This window comes from Mustela nivalis (genome assembly GCF_964662115.1).
Source record: "Mustela nivalis genome assembly, chromosome: 12".
In the NCBI taxonomy this organism is placed as follows: domain Eukaryota; kingdom Metazoa; phylum Chordata; class Mammalia; order Carnivora; family Mustelidae; genus Mustela; species Mustela nivalis.
Window position 1 is genome coordinate 801,347 of NC_139031.1, and position 15,302 is coordinate 816,648.

At 55.5% G+C, this 15,302-nt stretch overlaps 1 protein-coding gene across 3 annotated transcripts in view; it reads left to right on the top strand.

Annotated features, from left to right (window-relative positions):
- PTPRN2 (protein tyrosine phosphatase receptor type N2) overlaps positions 1-15,302 on the top strand; it is a 684,967-nt gene that overhangs the window by 248,618 nt on the left and 421,047 nt on the right. For all 3 annotated transcript variants that reach the window (XM_082692928.1, XM_082692930.1, XM_082692929.1), the window contains exon 5: positions 2,727-2,889. In XM_082692928.1, coding sequence (XP_082549054.1) covers positions 2,727-2,889 — 163 coding nt within the window. The remainder of the gene's footprint in view (positions 1-2,726; positions 2,890-15,302) is intronic.

Below are 15,302 nucleotides of genomic sequence, written 5' to 3' on the forward strand. Positions count from 1 at the left end.
AGAGCACCGTCCGAGGTTAGACAGAGTTGCTGTAGGAACACACGTCCCGTTCTCTCTGCACAAGCAGTGTTTGTGGCTGTCACAGAGGCCAGACAGAGACGGGGAGAATCATGTTTTATATAACTTAAAAACTCATTTTCCTTAAAAAAAAAAAAAAAAAAGGAAATAAGACATTTTTCTTTCAAATTAGGCCATAATTTGATCCCCCACCACACCACAATGATCAGTTTCGGACCCTGAACTCCCTTTCATGGGTAACAGCCTCAAACACTAGCGTTTCACATCACATGTGAAGTGACACTTAGAACCCGCATTAACTCGGGATGTCGTGGGTGCGCGAGTTCACTCTCTCAGCCCACACGTCTGCCTTCAGCGGCGGCTGGGCGTCCTGGGGCTGGCGCAGGGCAGCGGAACGGAGAGGAGCGTGAGCCCTTCCCTGGGGCGGCTTACGTGCCCCGAGAGGAGAGCCGGCAACAGGTGCGCGTGGTCAAGAAGGCGGTTTCGGGTCGGAGCGAGCGCTGGGGGCCCGCGTTCCGGGGCGCTCTAGTGAGCGGTGACGAGAGCCTACCCCCGGCCGGATGCTGGGGAAGCGTCCCTGAGCACGAGGTGACCGAACGGTCAGGGAAGTGGGACGTGACTGGAGCTGTTGCCCGAGAGTGATGGGGCCTGGGGTCCTTTCCCCAGAGGCCCCCGTGGTTCTGAGCAGCAGAGGCGACAGGCAGAGGCTCAGGCTCCTGCCACCGCGGCTGCTCGGGCCTGACCGCATGCGCCCCAGACAAGCCGTGGTGCGGGGGAGACGTGGATGGGTGGGGGCGTAGTTCTGGGTCGGCCTGAGGGAGCGCATGGACGCGCGGCTAAGAGAGAAAAGACGGGACAGCGGCAAAGCCTGTGGTCTGCAGCCAGAGCGGCGTTGTCACCTGCCGAGATGGCTGGTCAGTGGGTATAGCAGGGCCAGCCGTGGGCAGCACAGCGAAGGAGAGAAACGAGACGGGGAGAAGAACTTGGGAGGAGATGGTCTGGGGAGCTGCCGGCCGCTCCGGATTGCACGGGTGTCAGGACCAGGAATTCGCTGTCAGGCTGCCCTGCTTGGGGACTCGAGGTCAGAGTGTGTGACAGAGGCTCTCTGCACAGAGCATCTACCTGTGTGGTTTCCTGCCCCATTTAGGATGCATTTTGGCCCTTGGGGACAGGTGACATGCACACAGCAGAAGTGTCCGTGGACAGGGATGCTCTGGCCACTGCGTCTGGGCTGCGAGAGGGGTGGCCCCAGAGGTCAGCTCTTCCCAGTCAGGGCCATGGGGGAGGGGAGCCGATCGGACAGGAGGCCGCTGAGGGGCAGTGTGAGTTCCCATGTCCGTGTCCTGGCGCCTGGTCGGACCGGGGCCCTGCCCGTCTGCAGGTGGCAGGCCACCAGCTGCCCCGTCTGTGTCCCTAGTTAGGGCCAAACATGTGGCTTTAGAGTCACGTCCGTCTCGCCACCATTTGAAAAGCAAACAGCAGGCATCCCGCGTGTCACCCAGCCTCTGCCCATCTGCCCAGCATGGCCCGTGCGCACACGTGGCTTTTTGGTGGTGACAGTTCCACAACCAGAAACATCCAGCCCCGCCTTCGCCTCCCGCTGTGACCCCGCACAGACTCAGCAGCGTCCGCGGCTCTGTGGGTCAGATGCTCTGCCGGGGTCCCAGTGAGCTGAAGCCTGGGCACGGCGGGGCCCTTCTCTCGGGCTGGCTGGGTGTGTGTCCCCCTTCTGCGTTCTCTGTCTGGTGGCCCAGCCGCCCTCGGGCTGTTGTCTTCCTCCGCGACATCGCTCTGACACCACCTTCCACCTCCTTGCCCTCTTTTAAGGACCTGTGATCACGCTGGGCCCCGGGGGGACGTGGGGTCATCTCCCTGCCTTCGGTTCGGCTGAGTGTGGACCTCCTGCCCCTGCGGCCCCCGTGCCCAGGAACCCAGCACATTCACAAACTGTGAGGGTCGGGAGTGGTATCTCAGGGTCCCTGTAAACCTCCCGCGGGACTCTTTCTGCTTCCTTGCTCTGCTGCGTCTGGGCAGCTGTGCGTGTGCAATGTCTAGAGGTTTTGGGAGGTGGAGGGATGCGGGAGGGCCTGGTTTTCTTCCGCCTCCCGGGCACTGGGCCTCTGTGACCGGGGGACGTGCCCCTGCCCGGCCCAGTTCTGCGGCCTCCATCTGCGCCCCGGCCGCGAGGTTCAGGGCGGGCCTGCTCTCGCTCAGACCTCACACCTGCTCTCAGCTCTTTGTTTCGCTTTTGTCTACTCTGCTGTCCTCGACCCCTGCCCCAGCCAGTCCGCGTCCCTAGACCTCAGACCCCCTTCTGCGTAGACCCCCGGCCCCCGTAGGTCGCTTTCTGCTTCTCAGGTGCTGGCGGACTTGCAGGAGGTGTGTCTGTCACCGGTCTCCCGTCCCCGGGCTCAGAGCGGCCGGGCTGCGAGCACACTCCAAGCCTGACCCTCTCCGGGTCACTTGTCAAGTCCCCACCTTGGCTCCAGGGTGCGTCAGAGCACCAGGCTCCGGGGGGTGCATGCGAGACTCAAGCCCGTGGCTGACGTGTGCTGGGGGCAGGACCTCACCGTCTGGCCACGAGGCCCATGTCCTTGCTTGGCACCGAGGCTGTCCCGTGTGCGTTCGTCTCGTGTGAAGCAGATGCCTGGACGGCTAAGCCATGTGGACAAACGTGTGACTGGCTCATGGTTCTCTTGGCTTTTCAGGAGCTTGGAGCGGAGTGCAGAGAAGGAGCGGAGGTCCAGTCTGCAGGAGGCCGGTGCCCTGGCCAGGGCTGTCCAGCGCTACTTGCCATACCTAGAGGCCCTGTCACAGGCCGCAGCTCCAAACGCTCATCCCGCGACCAGGCTGGACAGACCAGCAGCTCAGGTGACCGCCATCCCTCGCCCTGTGGCCGGGCACGTCTCCTACCTGCCACGGGCTGTTTTCTCTGTGTGCACATCAGGCCCGACCTCAAGTCCTGGGTGTTCACTGGTTTCTCTCCTGTACCGTGCGGGTCGGGGCACATGCAGAGAATGGCCCTGGACCCTCTTACAGTCGCACACGCGTGCTCACGAGTCCAGCAGTGGCGGCCCACCCACCGTCTGCGCTGAGCCACTCAGTGGTCGGGGTCGCTTAGGGGTGAGGGTCTTTGGGGCGTCTTCCCTGGACGGGAGCCCTAGAAAGCTCAGCATCAAGCACAGATGTGACATCTGGAGGCAGCAGAGAGCGTGTGGAAGGGCCCACCCTCACCCCCGGGACCCAGGACAGCGGTGGGCACACGCTGGGAAGGAGCACGAGGGGACCCCGAATTTGGCTGGAATTCGGTGGACACAGGGTGGCCGGCCATCCCGGTGGGCTGGGACGTGCTGGGGTCCTGCTGCTAGTCTCGCCTGTCAGGAAGCCTGTCTGTGCCGGGTGCACCTGCCCAGGCAGGCATCCCACATGCGCCGTGTCTGGGGAGGAGGTCATTTACACCAGCGCCACCAGGGCCGTCCAGCGATCACAGGTTGTTCAAGAGAACGTTGTAGAGAAACAACTACAAATCTCCATTAACCTCTGAGACAAAGAGAACGGCTGCTTGTTAAACGGGAGTTGCCAGGTTTCGACTCCCCTGACAGGAGCAGGCCTAGTGACCGTCAGAGCCGCGGCCCTCACCGTCCCAAGAACGGCATTTGGATGAAGCGTTGAAGTCCAGGGTGACCATGGGCGTGTTGGCTACTTGGCGGCGGGGGACACGCGTCTTTTTTAGTCGTGTCCCCTGGGATTGGCCGTAGGTTTCCCTCCACGACAGAGGCATGGCTGACAGAGGTTCTCTTCCCTGGAGCCCTGCTGGGGCTTTGTCGGAGGATGGCCGTGGCTCCGGAAGATGTAGGGGAAGCAACAGCAGGTACCTTTTTGGATTATTTTCCTGTCGAGAAGCTGCTGAGAACCTTGAAGCCTGCTCTGGGCTGGGGGTCTGGTTGCGTCCCCCACGCTCCTTTGGAGGGTTCGCTGCTGGGGGTTCTCAGAGTGGCCTTCACCCAGGCCTGACCTCTGAGGAGGTGCAGAGCCAGGCATGTTCCCGGGTGCTGCGACCCTGTGCGGGAGGGGTGGTGAGGTTAGCGGGGCCGGCGAGCTCCCCACAAGCACGTGTCCGCCCTGGGTCATGGAATGTGTCTGCCTGGCTCGTGGTGTCCACCGGACGGCGCAGCTCTTCTTCTGGCCTCACAGGACAGCCTGGCGGGAGGGAGTCTGGGCACGCCACGAGGTCCCACACCACACGCTGCGCTCCGCCCAAGCCCGCTCTGGCCTGGACCCTTGGCCAGCTTCTCAGTGCGGACCCTGCCCGGGTGGAGCTGGGTCCGCTTCACACTAGTTTCTCCGTGTGAAGATGTTTTCCTCACTCGCTGATTCTGACTGAGCACTTCCTGCGAGCCCGACGCTCGGCGGGCCCCGCGGCCGGAGACGGATTGGCGCGGAGGCTGCTGGGGGAGCTGGCAGGGGGCAGAGGTGGCGGGCGCGATGCTGGACACCGTGGAGCGGGTTCAGAACCCAACCCCTCAGTGCTGTGTGGACACCGTGGAGCGGGTTCAGAACCCAACCCCTCAGTGCCGTGTGGACACCGTGGAGCGGGTTCAGAACCCAACCCCTCAGTGCCGTGTGGACACCGTGGAGCGGGTTCAGAACCCAACCCCTCAGTGCCGTGTGGACACCGTGGAGCGGGTTCAGAACCCAACCCCTCAGTGCCGTGTGGACACCGTGGAGCGGGTTCAGAACCCAACCCCTCAGTGCCGTGTGGACACCGTGGAGCGGGTTCAGAACCCAACCCCTCAGTGCCGTGTGGACACCGTGGAGCGGGTTCAGAACCCAACCCCTAAGTGCCGTGTGGACACCGTGGAGCGGGTTCAGAACCCAACCCCTCAGTGCCGTGTGGACACCGTGGAGCGGGTTCAGAACCCAACCCCTCAGTGCCGTGTGGACACCGTGGAGCGGGTTCAGAACCCAACCCCTCAGTGCCGTGTGGACACCGTGGAGCGGGTTCAGAACCCAACCCCTCAGTGCCGTGTGGACACCGTGGAGCGGGTTCAGAACCCAACCCCTCAGTGCCGTGTGGACACCGTGGAGCGGGTTCAGAACCCATCCCCTCAGTGCTGTGTGGCCTGGGGCAGATGCTCAGCTTCTTCGGCCCGGGCGCTGGCCAGGAAGGTGCGCATAATGGCCCTATGGCCATTGTGAGGCTGCGGGAAGGCGGTGCACGTCCAGCTTTCGGGGAAGGCCTCACTTAACAGTCGTCATTACTCCTCGTCACGAACAGTCTTCAGAAACGCAGCGAGAGAAGGTCGGGATTCTGGAAACCAGCTGCTGGTCCTCGCTGGTGTCCCCGTCTCCTGAGCAGGGCCGAGGACGCGGCTGTGCTGGACGACGTGGGTTCCGTCCGCGCCCCAGCACCGCCCCGCCCCCCGGGCCCGGTCCCGCGGCTGTGCCTGCCGCCCAGCACACCGGCACGCCAGCACCTCTCGCAGTCCTGAAGACGGGCGACTGACCGCACGCAGCCTAACCGCGTCGTGTCGTCTGCCTCCTTCGTCCGCTCGTGTGTCCTTATCACACAACGCTTCATGCGCAGCTTTGGCTTTGGCTGTGGGTTTTGGGGCGTCTGTAAGGGAGACTGCCTCGTGACGCTGCGTGATGGACCCAGCGATGGTGGTGGAGGGGGAGGGGCAAGAGAGTCGCTAAAAGGTCTGCAGACTTGGAAGACCCAGAAGATGCCCGAGGGAAGGGACCAGCTGAGGTTTCTCGGTGGAGTGGCTCACCCCTAAGTCTGGGGTCTTCTCCGTGGGCTGCACAAACTGAAGGGAGGTGGCGGGCTCCAGGGCCGCAGCTCGCCTCCGTCCCACAGGCTGCTGGCGAAGCCTCCTCAACTATCCCCGCTGGGCGGGGAGCCCCAGCCTTCGTTCTGAAGCCGCACGTGTTTCCCCTTCAGCGTGGTCATCACGCACTTAGCCTCGCACTAAAACGGGAGAGTCTGCGCCCTGGACGCGGAGGATGCAGGGAAGGTCCCCGCGTTTTCCGCTGTATGGCCGTGTTGTCTGCGCCCTGCTCCGAGGAATCCGACAGCACAGTATTGGGGTCAGAAATCAGCCGCGAACGACGGTGGGGCCTCGTGAAGGGGGAGCCCGGGGACTCCAGGGACGGGAGTGCTGGGAGGGACGGTGGCCACACCATGGGACAGCTCCTGGGGGCTCTTGGGTTGGTCCCCGGGTCTGACCCCCCGAGTGGTGAATGACCCTGCCGGACCAGCCTCCATGGGTCCGGTGAGGCCTGCGGTGGTGCTGGGGTGCGTGACTGTGTAGCTTCCTCACACCAGCCAGTAGGATTTGCTGCCGTGTTTTTGCAGCCCTGGCTCCTGTGCACCGCAATTCTGCCACTGACCGTCCGGAAACCCTCCTGGATTGCTCTCAGGGTAGCCTTCTCGTTCCAGAAGAAGGTGGGACTGGTGTCTTTCATGGGCCCCAATTCCTTCGAGAGCCTGTGTCTGAGAGGTGGGGCCGCTGCCTCTGACTCCACGCTGCGGCCACTGGAGGCACAGGGAGAGGGGGCATCCGTCCCTGCCTGCACTCCGTGTCAGCAGAGAGAGAGCGGGGCCGGTGCTGGTCTCACCGCGCAAGCCGTCCATCGACACGGCCAGGGTTGGCTTCTGTAGTCCTTAAACATCCGGCGGGAGGGCCATCCACCGCAGTCTGTCAGGGCACTTTTCCTCACAGATGTCCCCGTGCAGTCATGGACTCTGCAGTCATCCTGCCACATGGCCGTTTTAGCGCCACGTCACGAGGGTTATTCAGAAGATGAGCACACGGAGGAGAGCAAGTGAGCACGTGGTGGCGCTTCTGGCTTAGGCGTTTTCTTCTGTGTTGAGACGGATGCTTTTCAGTGTTTAAAAATGCATGAAAACCTAGAACTTATTTTCTCTGCCCAGTGTCATCTCTCTGATGAACAAAGACTGGACAGAGCAGAAGTCCATGACCAGACGTTATCAAAGCCGCCCAGCATACTTCTTTGCCACAGAAGTACAGCAGCGCAGGGCTGGGAGCAGGGTTTTCTCATCTCCGGCCCCTCGAGTGATGAAAGTCTACATTGGAAATTTAAGCTTTATACGTCCAATTTCCAGTGAATTATTTTATAAATAATCTTTTTCTATGTATCTTCAAAAATCTAACTCTAGCATAGAGTCAGAGAAACATTGTGAAGTTATTACCTTCCAAGGCTTTAATACGAATTATGTCCTAACCAAAGCCCGAGGGGGTCAGAGGGCACCGCTGTCCTCACACGCCGTGCATTGTCGGGGCTGGAGGCAGCTGCTGTTTGTGCTTACCTCGGGAGCACTGGCTGAGTGTCCTTGTCGTCCCTACGGAGGACACAGTCATTTTCAATTTACAGTATACTGTTGGGAACTTTAAAACCCAAATTCATCACTCAGAAATGCTGAGGACTAACTGATTTATTTTGGAAACGTTGTCTCGGCACGAGCATTCTCATGTTTTACGGGCTGCGCTATGTGCCGGGTGAGACAGGGAAACCCTAGTCCTGCGCTGGGACCTCACAAGTACTCCCCGGGGGGAAGACGTGCGCACACAGTCAGGGATAGAGCGGCTCTGTGGGGAAGGCTCCAAATAAAGGAGGCCTGTGAACCAGATGGCGAGTGGGCCCGTGAGGGCTCCGCGGGGTGGGTGCTGGGAGCAGCAGGAGGTCAGCAGGTGGACTCAAGTGCAGAATGTTGGGAGACCACCCCAGTCCCACCTGAACAGTATGGACAGGCCAGGTGAGCTACCAGTCCTAGCTTTTAGAAAGCCCTTGGATTGCTGATGATACAAAGAAACTGAAATGGATAGAATTCCAAAAACGAATGAGGTCATTCTAGGGGAGAAGAGGCCCCACTCCTTTCACATGGGCTGCGGCAGCAGGAGAGGAGCCAGCTGTAGGAGGAAGGGAAGAGCGCGGCCCCAACCTTAAGGAACCGTGGACAGTGCATGGGGGCTGCTGTGGAGGACAGGGGCCCCGGCCGCAGCGGCACAGAGCACCGAGTGTGTGAGAAGGCAGTATGCCATGGGGGGAGGCGGGGGCGCCCGACCCTCTGAGCACTCCTCAGCAGCCCTCCGGAGGCTTGGGACAAGGCAGAGCGGTGGGAGAAGTTCTACCCTGTGGGGAGCAAAGAGGTGGGGCCACACACTGGTCCTGGCTGTAAATCAGAGACAGCTCCCGGGCTCCGAGGAGTGGCAGCTGTCTGCAGAGCATGAAGCCATCCTCATAGTCACACCAGGGCTTCGATCCTAGCACTGCTGAAGAAAAGACTTGATCCCACCCTCAACGTCCCTGTAGCGGGAGTTACTGACTCTGAGTCTGCAACAAAACCAAAGCCCATTTCCCGCAGAGCTCACAATAGCAGACTGACAGAGAAGGACTTGCCGTGACCCAGGCATAAATATTACTTCCATCTCTACTGTTCTTCATGCAAAACCTAGTTTACCATCAAGAACCGGGAGACACGTGACGCACAAGAAGAGGTGACTCATGGTCGAGAGGAAAGAGGTAGTAGAAGAATAAGGATGCCCAGCTGTGACTCAGGTGGTGTCGTGATGAGGAAGGGACACGTTAAGGAGGAAATCTATTAAAGGATTGGGTGGGAAAGGTGAGACACACACATGAGCAAATAGAAAACTGCAGCCAAGAGATGGAGACAATAAAGGAACACCAAATGGAAATACTAGAATTGAAAGCGGTAAGATCAGAAATAAAGCATCATTTGATGAGTTTAGTAACAGACCAGACACAGCAGAGGAAAGAGTCTGAGTTTCAAGTCAGGTCAATAGGAATGATAAAAAAAATGAAGCCTAAAGAACATAAAAAAAGTACAAAAAATGAACAAAACATCCGGGATACATGAGGCACTATTAGATGGTCCAACATATGTGTAAATGTCATCCCAGAAGGGAATGTGAGAAAGAGATGGGGTACAAGACGCATTTGAAGAAACAATGCCTGGGGTTTGCCCAGAATTGATAAAAGACATCAACACATAGATGCAAGAAGCTTAATGAACCACAAGGAGGATAAATAGAAAACAACATCTAGGCATGTCGTAATCAAACCAAGGAAAACCCAAGACAAAGAGAAAATCTTAGAGGTGTACTGAGGAGAAGAAAGACATCGTGTCTTGGGGAATAATTGTGAGAAGGAGTCTTACTTCTCATTAGGAGACTAGAAGACTGCAGGACATAGAGTACTGAGAGAAAATAAAAAAAGCCCATCAATTTAGAATTCTGTGTTGTTCAAAACTGTAGAAGAAACAGGGAAAAATCCGTGTCTGGAAGACCCCCCGCTACAGAAATCATAAACGAAGTGCTTTGGCTTAAAGAAAAATGACGCCATAGAGAAACCCATATCTAAAAACCAGAATGAAAATGACTGGGAGTGGTAAATTTGCAAGTAAATATAAAAGATGCATACACTTAAGAGGTCTAAGATTTTGATGAATACTATTGCATATTTTTTTTAAAGATTTTTTTTTATTTATTTATCAGAGAGAGAGAGAGCGTGAACACAGGCAGACAGAGTGGCAGGCAGAGGCAGAGGGAGAAGCAGACTCCCTGCCGAGCAAGGAGCCCGATGTGGACTCGATCCCAGGACGCTGGGATCATGACCTGAGCCGAAGGCAGCTGCTTAACCAACTGAGCTACCCAGGCGTCCCAAGACTATTGCATATTTAAAATAAAAAAATAAAAAAAATATTTCGGGGTTTGGGGCGTGTGGGTGGCTCAATCGTTTAAGCATCTGCCTTTGGCACACGCAGGTTGTGACCCCGGGGTCCTGGGCTGGAGTCCGGCGTCGGGCTCCCTGCCGGCGGGGAGTGTGCTTGTCCCTCTCCCTCTGCTGCTCCTGGCTGCTTGTGTGTGCTCTGGCGCACACACACTCTCTCAAATGTGTGAATAAAACCTTTTTTTAAACAGGGTATTGTGGGGGTTATAGCTTATGTGGAAGAAGAGTAACTGGCAACAGGAGCACGAGTGATTTTGATGTTTTGTAATATTACATGAAAGTGCACTAAAATAAATTAGATATAAACATTTAAACTTACACAGCATCCATCTTAATAAGTAAGCAAAAATAGGTATAACTAAAAGTCAATTCAGGGATGAAATGAAATGCTGAAAATGCATTATTTATCCATATGAAGGAAAGAAAGGAGGAGGTAAGGGAGGAATAAAGACCTCGTGGGCTGAGTGTAAAACAGATATCAAGAAAGCAGATGTCAGTCCTCCTGTGTGGGTGACTGTGTCATACAAATGGGCTGAACCTCCACCTGAAAAGCAGGGATGTTCAAGTTTAATAAAAGCAGAGAACAATTAACTATATTCTACTAAAGCCAAATCACATGAAATTAGAAAGACCTATGTCAGTTGAAAGTGGAAGTGTGGAAAATATGCACAAAGGAAACTGTGGATAGAGCCGCTGCGGCTCTGTTGTTGCTGAGGGGCACGTCAGGCCACGGCGCTGCGAGACACTTGCGTGTAAGAACCACCCAATGATCACTTCGTTACAGGACGTGAATCTGTTTTATGAACCTAATGTCAGCACTTCAAATACATAAAGAAAAACTATGAGAATACTAAGAGAAACAAGTCCACAGTCATTTTTAGATATTTTAACTCTCCTTTCTCAAGAACTTCTTACACAAATAGATAAAATATCATTAAGGATATAGAAGATTTGAATAATACCATCAGAATCTTAATCTAATGGATATTAATAGAATGGTAATATCCATAAAAACTGCTGAATGCACATTATTTTTAAGTGTACACAGAGTATCTCCCAATATAGATCATGCCCTGGGCCATAAAATAAGCCAATAAGTATCAGATGATTAAAATAATATAGGAAAAGAAAACTTCAGATCATTATCCCTCAGAATATAGAAGCAAAAATTGTAAATAAATTTTAGCAGATCAAATACAATTATGTAAAAAAGGATAATATGTGATGATACAGAGAAATTGTCTATATTTTAAAATAATTGAGTATAATTCACCACATTAACAAGAAAATGAAAAACTATACTATAGTCGTAAAAGATGTAAGAAAAAGTATTTGACAAAAGTCATCAGCAATTCAGGATAGAAATCCACAACTAGCATAGAACTGAATGAAGACTGAATGTTTTCTGCTTGAAATCTGGAATTAGAGTAGGAGGGTTGCTTGTGCCTCTGCTACGCTGGAGCGTTTAGTCAGTGCAGTAAAGCAAGAGGAGAAATAAATGACATCCAGATTACATGACCAGCTTTGTGGAAAATTCGGTGGAATCTATAAAAAAAAAACTACTAAAACTAATACGTGAGCATGGAACTGCCACAGAATGCCAAGTAAATGTGCAGAAATCAGTTATATTTCTATACACTAACTGCAAACAGAAGAAGTCATTTACAGTAGCATCAAGGCTATGAAACAAGAAAAAGATAACAGAATGTGTAATGCCTTCTACACTGAGAATTAAAAGAAAAACCATGAGAGTAACTAGAGAAAGTGCAGATTAGTGGAGATACGATCACGGGTCACATGTCTTAGGTGTTGAGGTTCCCCAGACTGACGTACAAATGTGACAGCCAGTGAAGTCCAGGAGAGGAGAACTCGTAGGCTAGTTCTGTGAAAGGTCCTGATAAGAGAATGAAAAGACAAGTCACAGGCTGGGAAACAAAATTTGCAAATAATACACCTGAGAAAGTACCTTTCTCTATGTTGTATAAAGAGCTCTCAAAACTCATTAAAACAGAAAAAGATGAGTGAGTCAAGAATGGAGCACAGGGTCTGAAGACACTTCACCGAAGAAAGCAAATGATAGCAAATAGTCAGGTGCGATGGTCTGTGTGGCTCGTCGGGGAAATAAAACGCATAGGCAGGGGCTGCCGTCTTGCGCCCACGAGCGCGGCTGAAACTTCAGAGACTGCCCGCGTGTTGGCAAAGCGGTGGGGAACGAGCTGTCCCCGCTGCGGGTGGGAACACGCCCACCGGTGATCCAGCCGGCACGCTCCTGTCTGCGACCCTGCAGACCTCAGTCCGCTCGAGGACTGTCCACGAATGTTCCTGGCAGCTGTCGTCATTCCCACCAAACCAGAAAAACTCCACGCCTGTCAACAATTGACGAGACAAGGGGCTGCTGCTCGGCGACAGAGCAATGGCTTCTTGACGCGCGCCGTATCTTGATGCCTTTCCAAGTCATCATGCTGACGGACGGATGGACAGTGCGTGCCGATAGGGTTTTACTTACACGAAGTATGAGACAGTGCAAAGCTGTGCATGAGTGGCGGAGGGAAATGCATGCTTGCCTGAGGGTGTGGGAGTGGGAAGCTGTGGCACGGGAGCGTTGAGGAGGACAGACAAGCACACTTTCGGGGTGAGCGTTCCATCCGCTGCTTTAACTCCAGCGATGCGGCTCATAGGTGCGCGGTTGTGTCAGAACAAGGGTGTGCTCTTTGTTGTGTGTCAAGTACACCTTAATAACGACGAACAGGAAAGACAGCTGAGGGAGCCGACATAAAACGTGTGAGCGGTTTGAACAGGCGCTTTATAAGGAAAAGAGCTATAAACAACCAGTTGGGGCCTTAGAGGTGCCGAACATCATGATTCACTGGGGAGATGCGGCGTAGCGCTGCAAGGGACCAGTACTGCCTGTCCACCAGATCGGCCAGAACAGAAATGAGGTGGCTGTGGCGCCAACTCGCTGGGGAGGGCGCCAAGGACTTGGTGGGACCTAAACGTACAGCCGTGGGGCTGGTGGTTCCTTGCAGTCGACCCTTCATCTGTCTGCTGACACGCTCGAGACGGCACCGAGCGTCCACAAGAAGACCTCACTGGGTGGCCGTGGCGGCCGTCTCCTCACAGCCGCAGGCTGGAAACCAGCCGGGCGTCCTCCACTTCTGAAAAGGGGCTGCCTTAGGGAATCCAGTCTGGGGGCTCAGGGTTCTTTCTGGCCCCTACTTAGCGGCGCCGCTGGGAGGAGGGTGTGCCCAGGTGCGTCTGTGAGACCAGGGCCACGATGTGGTGTCTGAGCCACAGCCATGACGGTCATTTGACTTAGATCTGCTTTTTCAGGCTGTTACTTCTACTGACCTGCAGGGGAAGCTGGGATCTCGCGGTAGATCTGTTCTCAGGTTGTGTCTAATATGTAAGAAGGGATTAGTCGTAGTTACTCCAAGTACCGTCCCCCATTCCCTGGTCGGTCAAGTCCTCCCTGCAGAGGCAGGCCACCCCCTTCCAGAAAGCCCAAGGTTCCAGTCAGCTCGGAACAGAGCCCTGTGGGCAAACATTTACGTGTTCATCTGCTTTCCCCGCAGGTGGAGGGTCTGAGGTGTGACAGTCGTGGGGGCTGGGGGCAGTGTGTGCCCTCACGCGGTGGGGTCTCACATGCAGCATCTCTCCCAAGCCCTGCCCCTTCTCCTCCTGGCTCATGTTTCCGCCTTCCTGCCGCTGCGCCCCGATCCTGCGGCTGCAGAGCAAGGCGGCCGGCCCTGCTCTCCGACAGATGACTTGCTGGGGGGAGAGAGTGTGGAACAAACACACAGGAAGCCACAGAGAAGCTTTGTGAGAAGTCTTTATTTCTTGTTTTTTGTTTTTTAATTTAAATTCAATTAGCCAAGGGATCACACATCGTTGGTTTTTAATGTGATGTTCAGTGTAACACCCAGAGCTCATCACATCGCGTCTCGTGTTGGATCTGTGTGGGCAGACGACAGCCTCTGTTTCTGATCTAACGTCTCACGTGTGAGCAGCTCCGTGGGGATTCCTCGACAGTTGGACACTTCTCCCTTTTGGACTCCTCCAAGCTGATCGGACCGGGAGAGAGAAAGCCACAGCCTTGTCCTTTCTGTGGCTTCATGCTCTACAAGGACGAGAAGTTCCCCGAGACCGTCAGTGGTCTACGGAAAGGGACAGAGGCTGAGTAGGTGGAGTGAGGTGTCCGCTTTCCGACCGGGGACTCCGCCACCAGCTGAGTCAGAACCCTGAGTTCTTGTCCAGTGTCTTCATGTTTATTTTTTAAGCCAAAAACGAGGTCAGCAAGTTTCTGCCTCCGAACTCTGCCACTCTCCTCCAGACAGACCACAGGGCGAGCCTGCTTCCTTCTGCAACGCAGCCTGAGGCCAGACGCGCAGGGCCTGGTCCTCACTTGCTGGTGGACACCGCAGTTGTGTCTACACCGTGGGGTTGTTGAAAGGGTCAGAAAGAATCAAACACAGAAACCCAAAGAAGAGCCTGTCACCAGCACTCAGAAAGCAGTTCCCATCGGAGGTGGGTGTCGTGGTCGCTGGCCTGCAACTCCGAGCTTCGTGCTGATCCCAGGTGGGCGGAAGGCAGACTCTGCGGCGGTGGTTCCGTTGAACCGGTTCCCTGCTGAGTCTGAGGCTGTGGGTGCCGGTGCCGGGAAGGACGAGCTGCGGCGCAGGACAGCCGATGAAGCAGAAGTGGCAGGAGGGCGGGTCATGTGGGTGTGTAGAGAGGAGCCGGGGCTGCTGGCTTCACATCACCGGCCCTCCCAGGATCCATTCCCAGCGACCGTGTGGCAGCATCGTGTGGACATCCGTCGTGTAAAATCCACAGCGCGCATTATGGTCAGCTTTCTGAAAAATTCGTTGATGCCGAGTTTCGAACTTAACATTTCTTCAACCATGTAGATTTTGTGAACTCTGTAAAAAGTGTTTGGAGACTCATTTTTCTAACCGAAAGCTGCCTCCGCTGCAGAGAAAGGCAGCCCAGTGTGAGGCTCCCCTAAAGGCGGATGTGTCTTTTGTCCTGGCAGCAGTGCTGTCGTAGGAACGACCCTTCCAACCCTTCCGGTGTGTTCCCTGCGCACGGGAGGGCTGGCTGCGCCGGGCCTGGCCACCGTTGGCAGGGTGGCCTTCTCTCTGCATGGGAGGGAGCGCAGCAAGGGGGGGGAGAGTTCACAACGCGCCGGAGTCCTCCTCTGTGTCCTGAACTCAGAAAGGCACAGCAGAGACACCCCTGCTGCACATTAGTGACTTGCAGGTGGAGGCTTCCCGAGACCCCGTACGGGGAGCCCAGTCTTGCCACATCCAGCGGCACCACGGGGCCACTCGTCAGGAGGCCCGTGGACCGTGTGACTGCTGTGCAGCGTCTCCGACAGCCCGCGTGTCTGGAGCGACGTGCTTGTCCAGGTTGCCTTCAGGCCGTGAGGCGAACAGGAGATGTTCTGTGTTCAAAAAATGGCCTAGTGTGAGTCTCCTAATTTGTTTTGGGTCCCCGGCATCACAGGACAC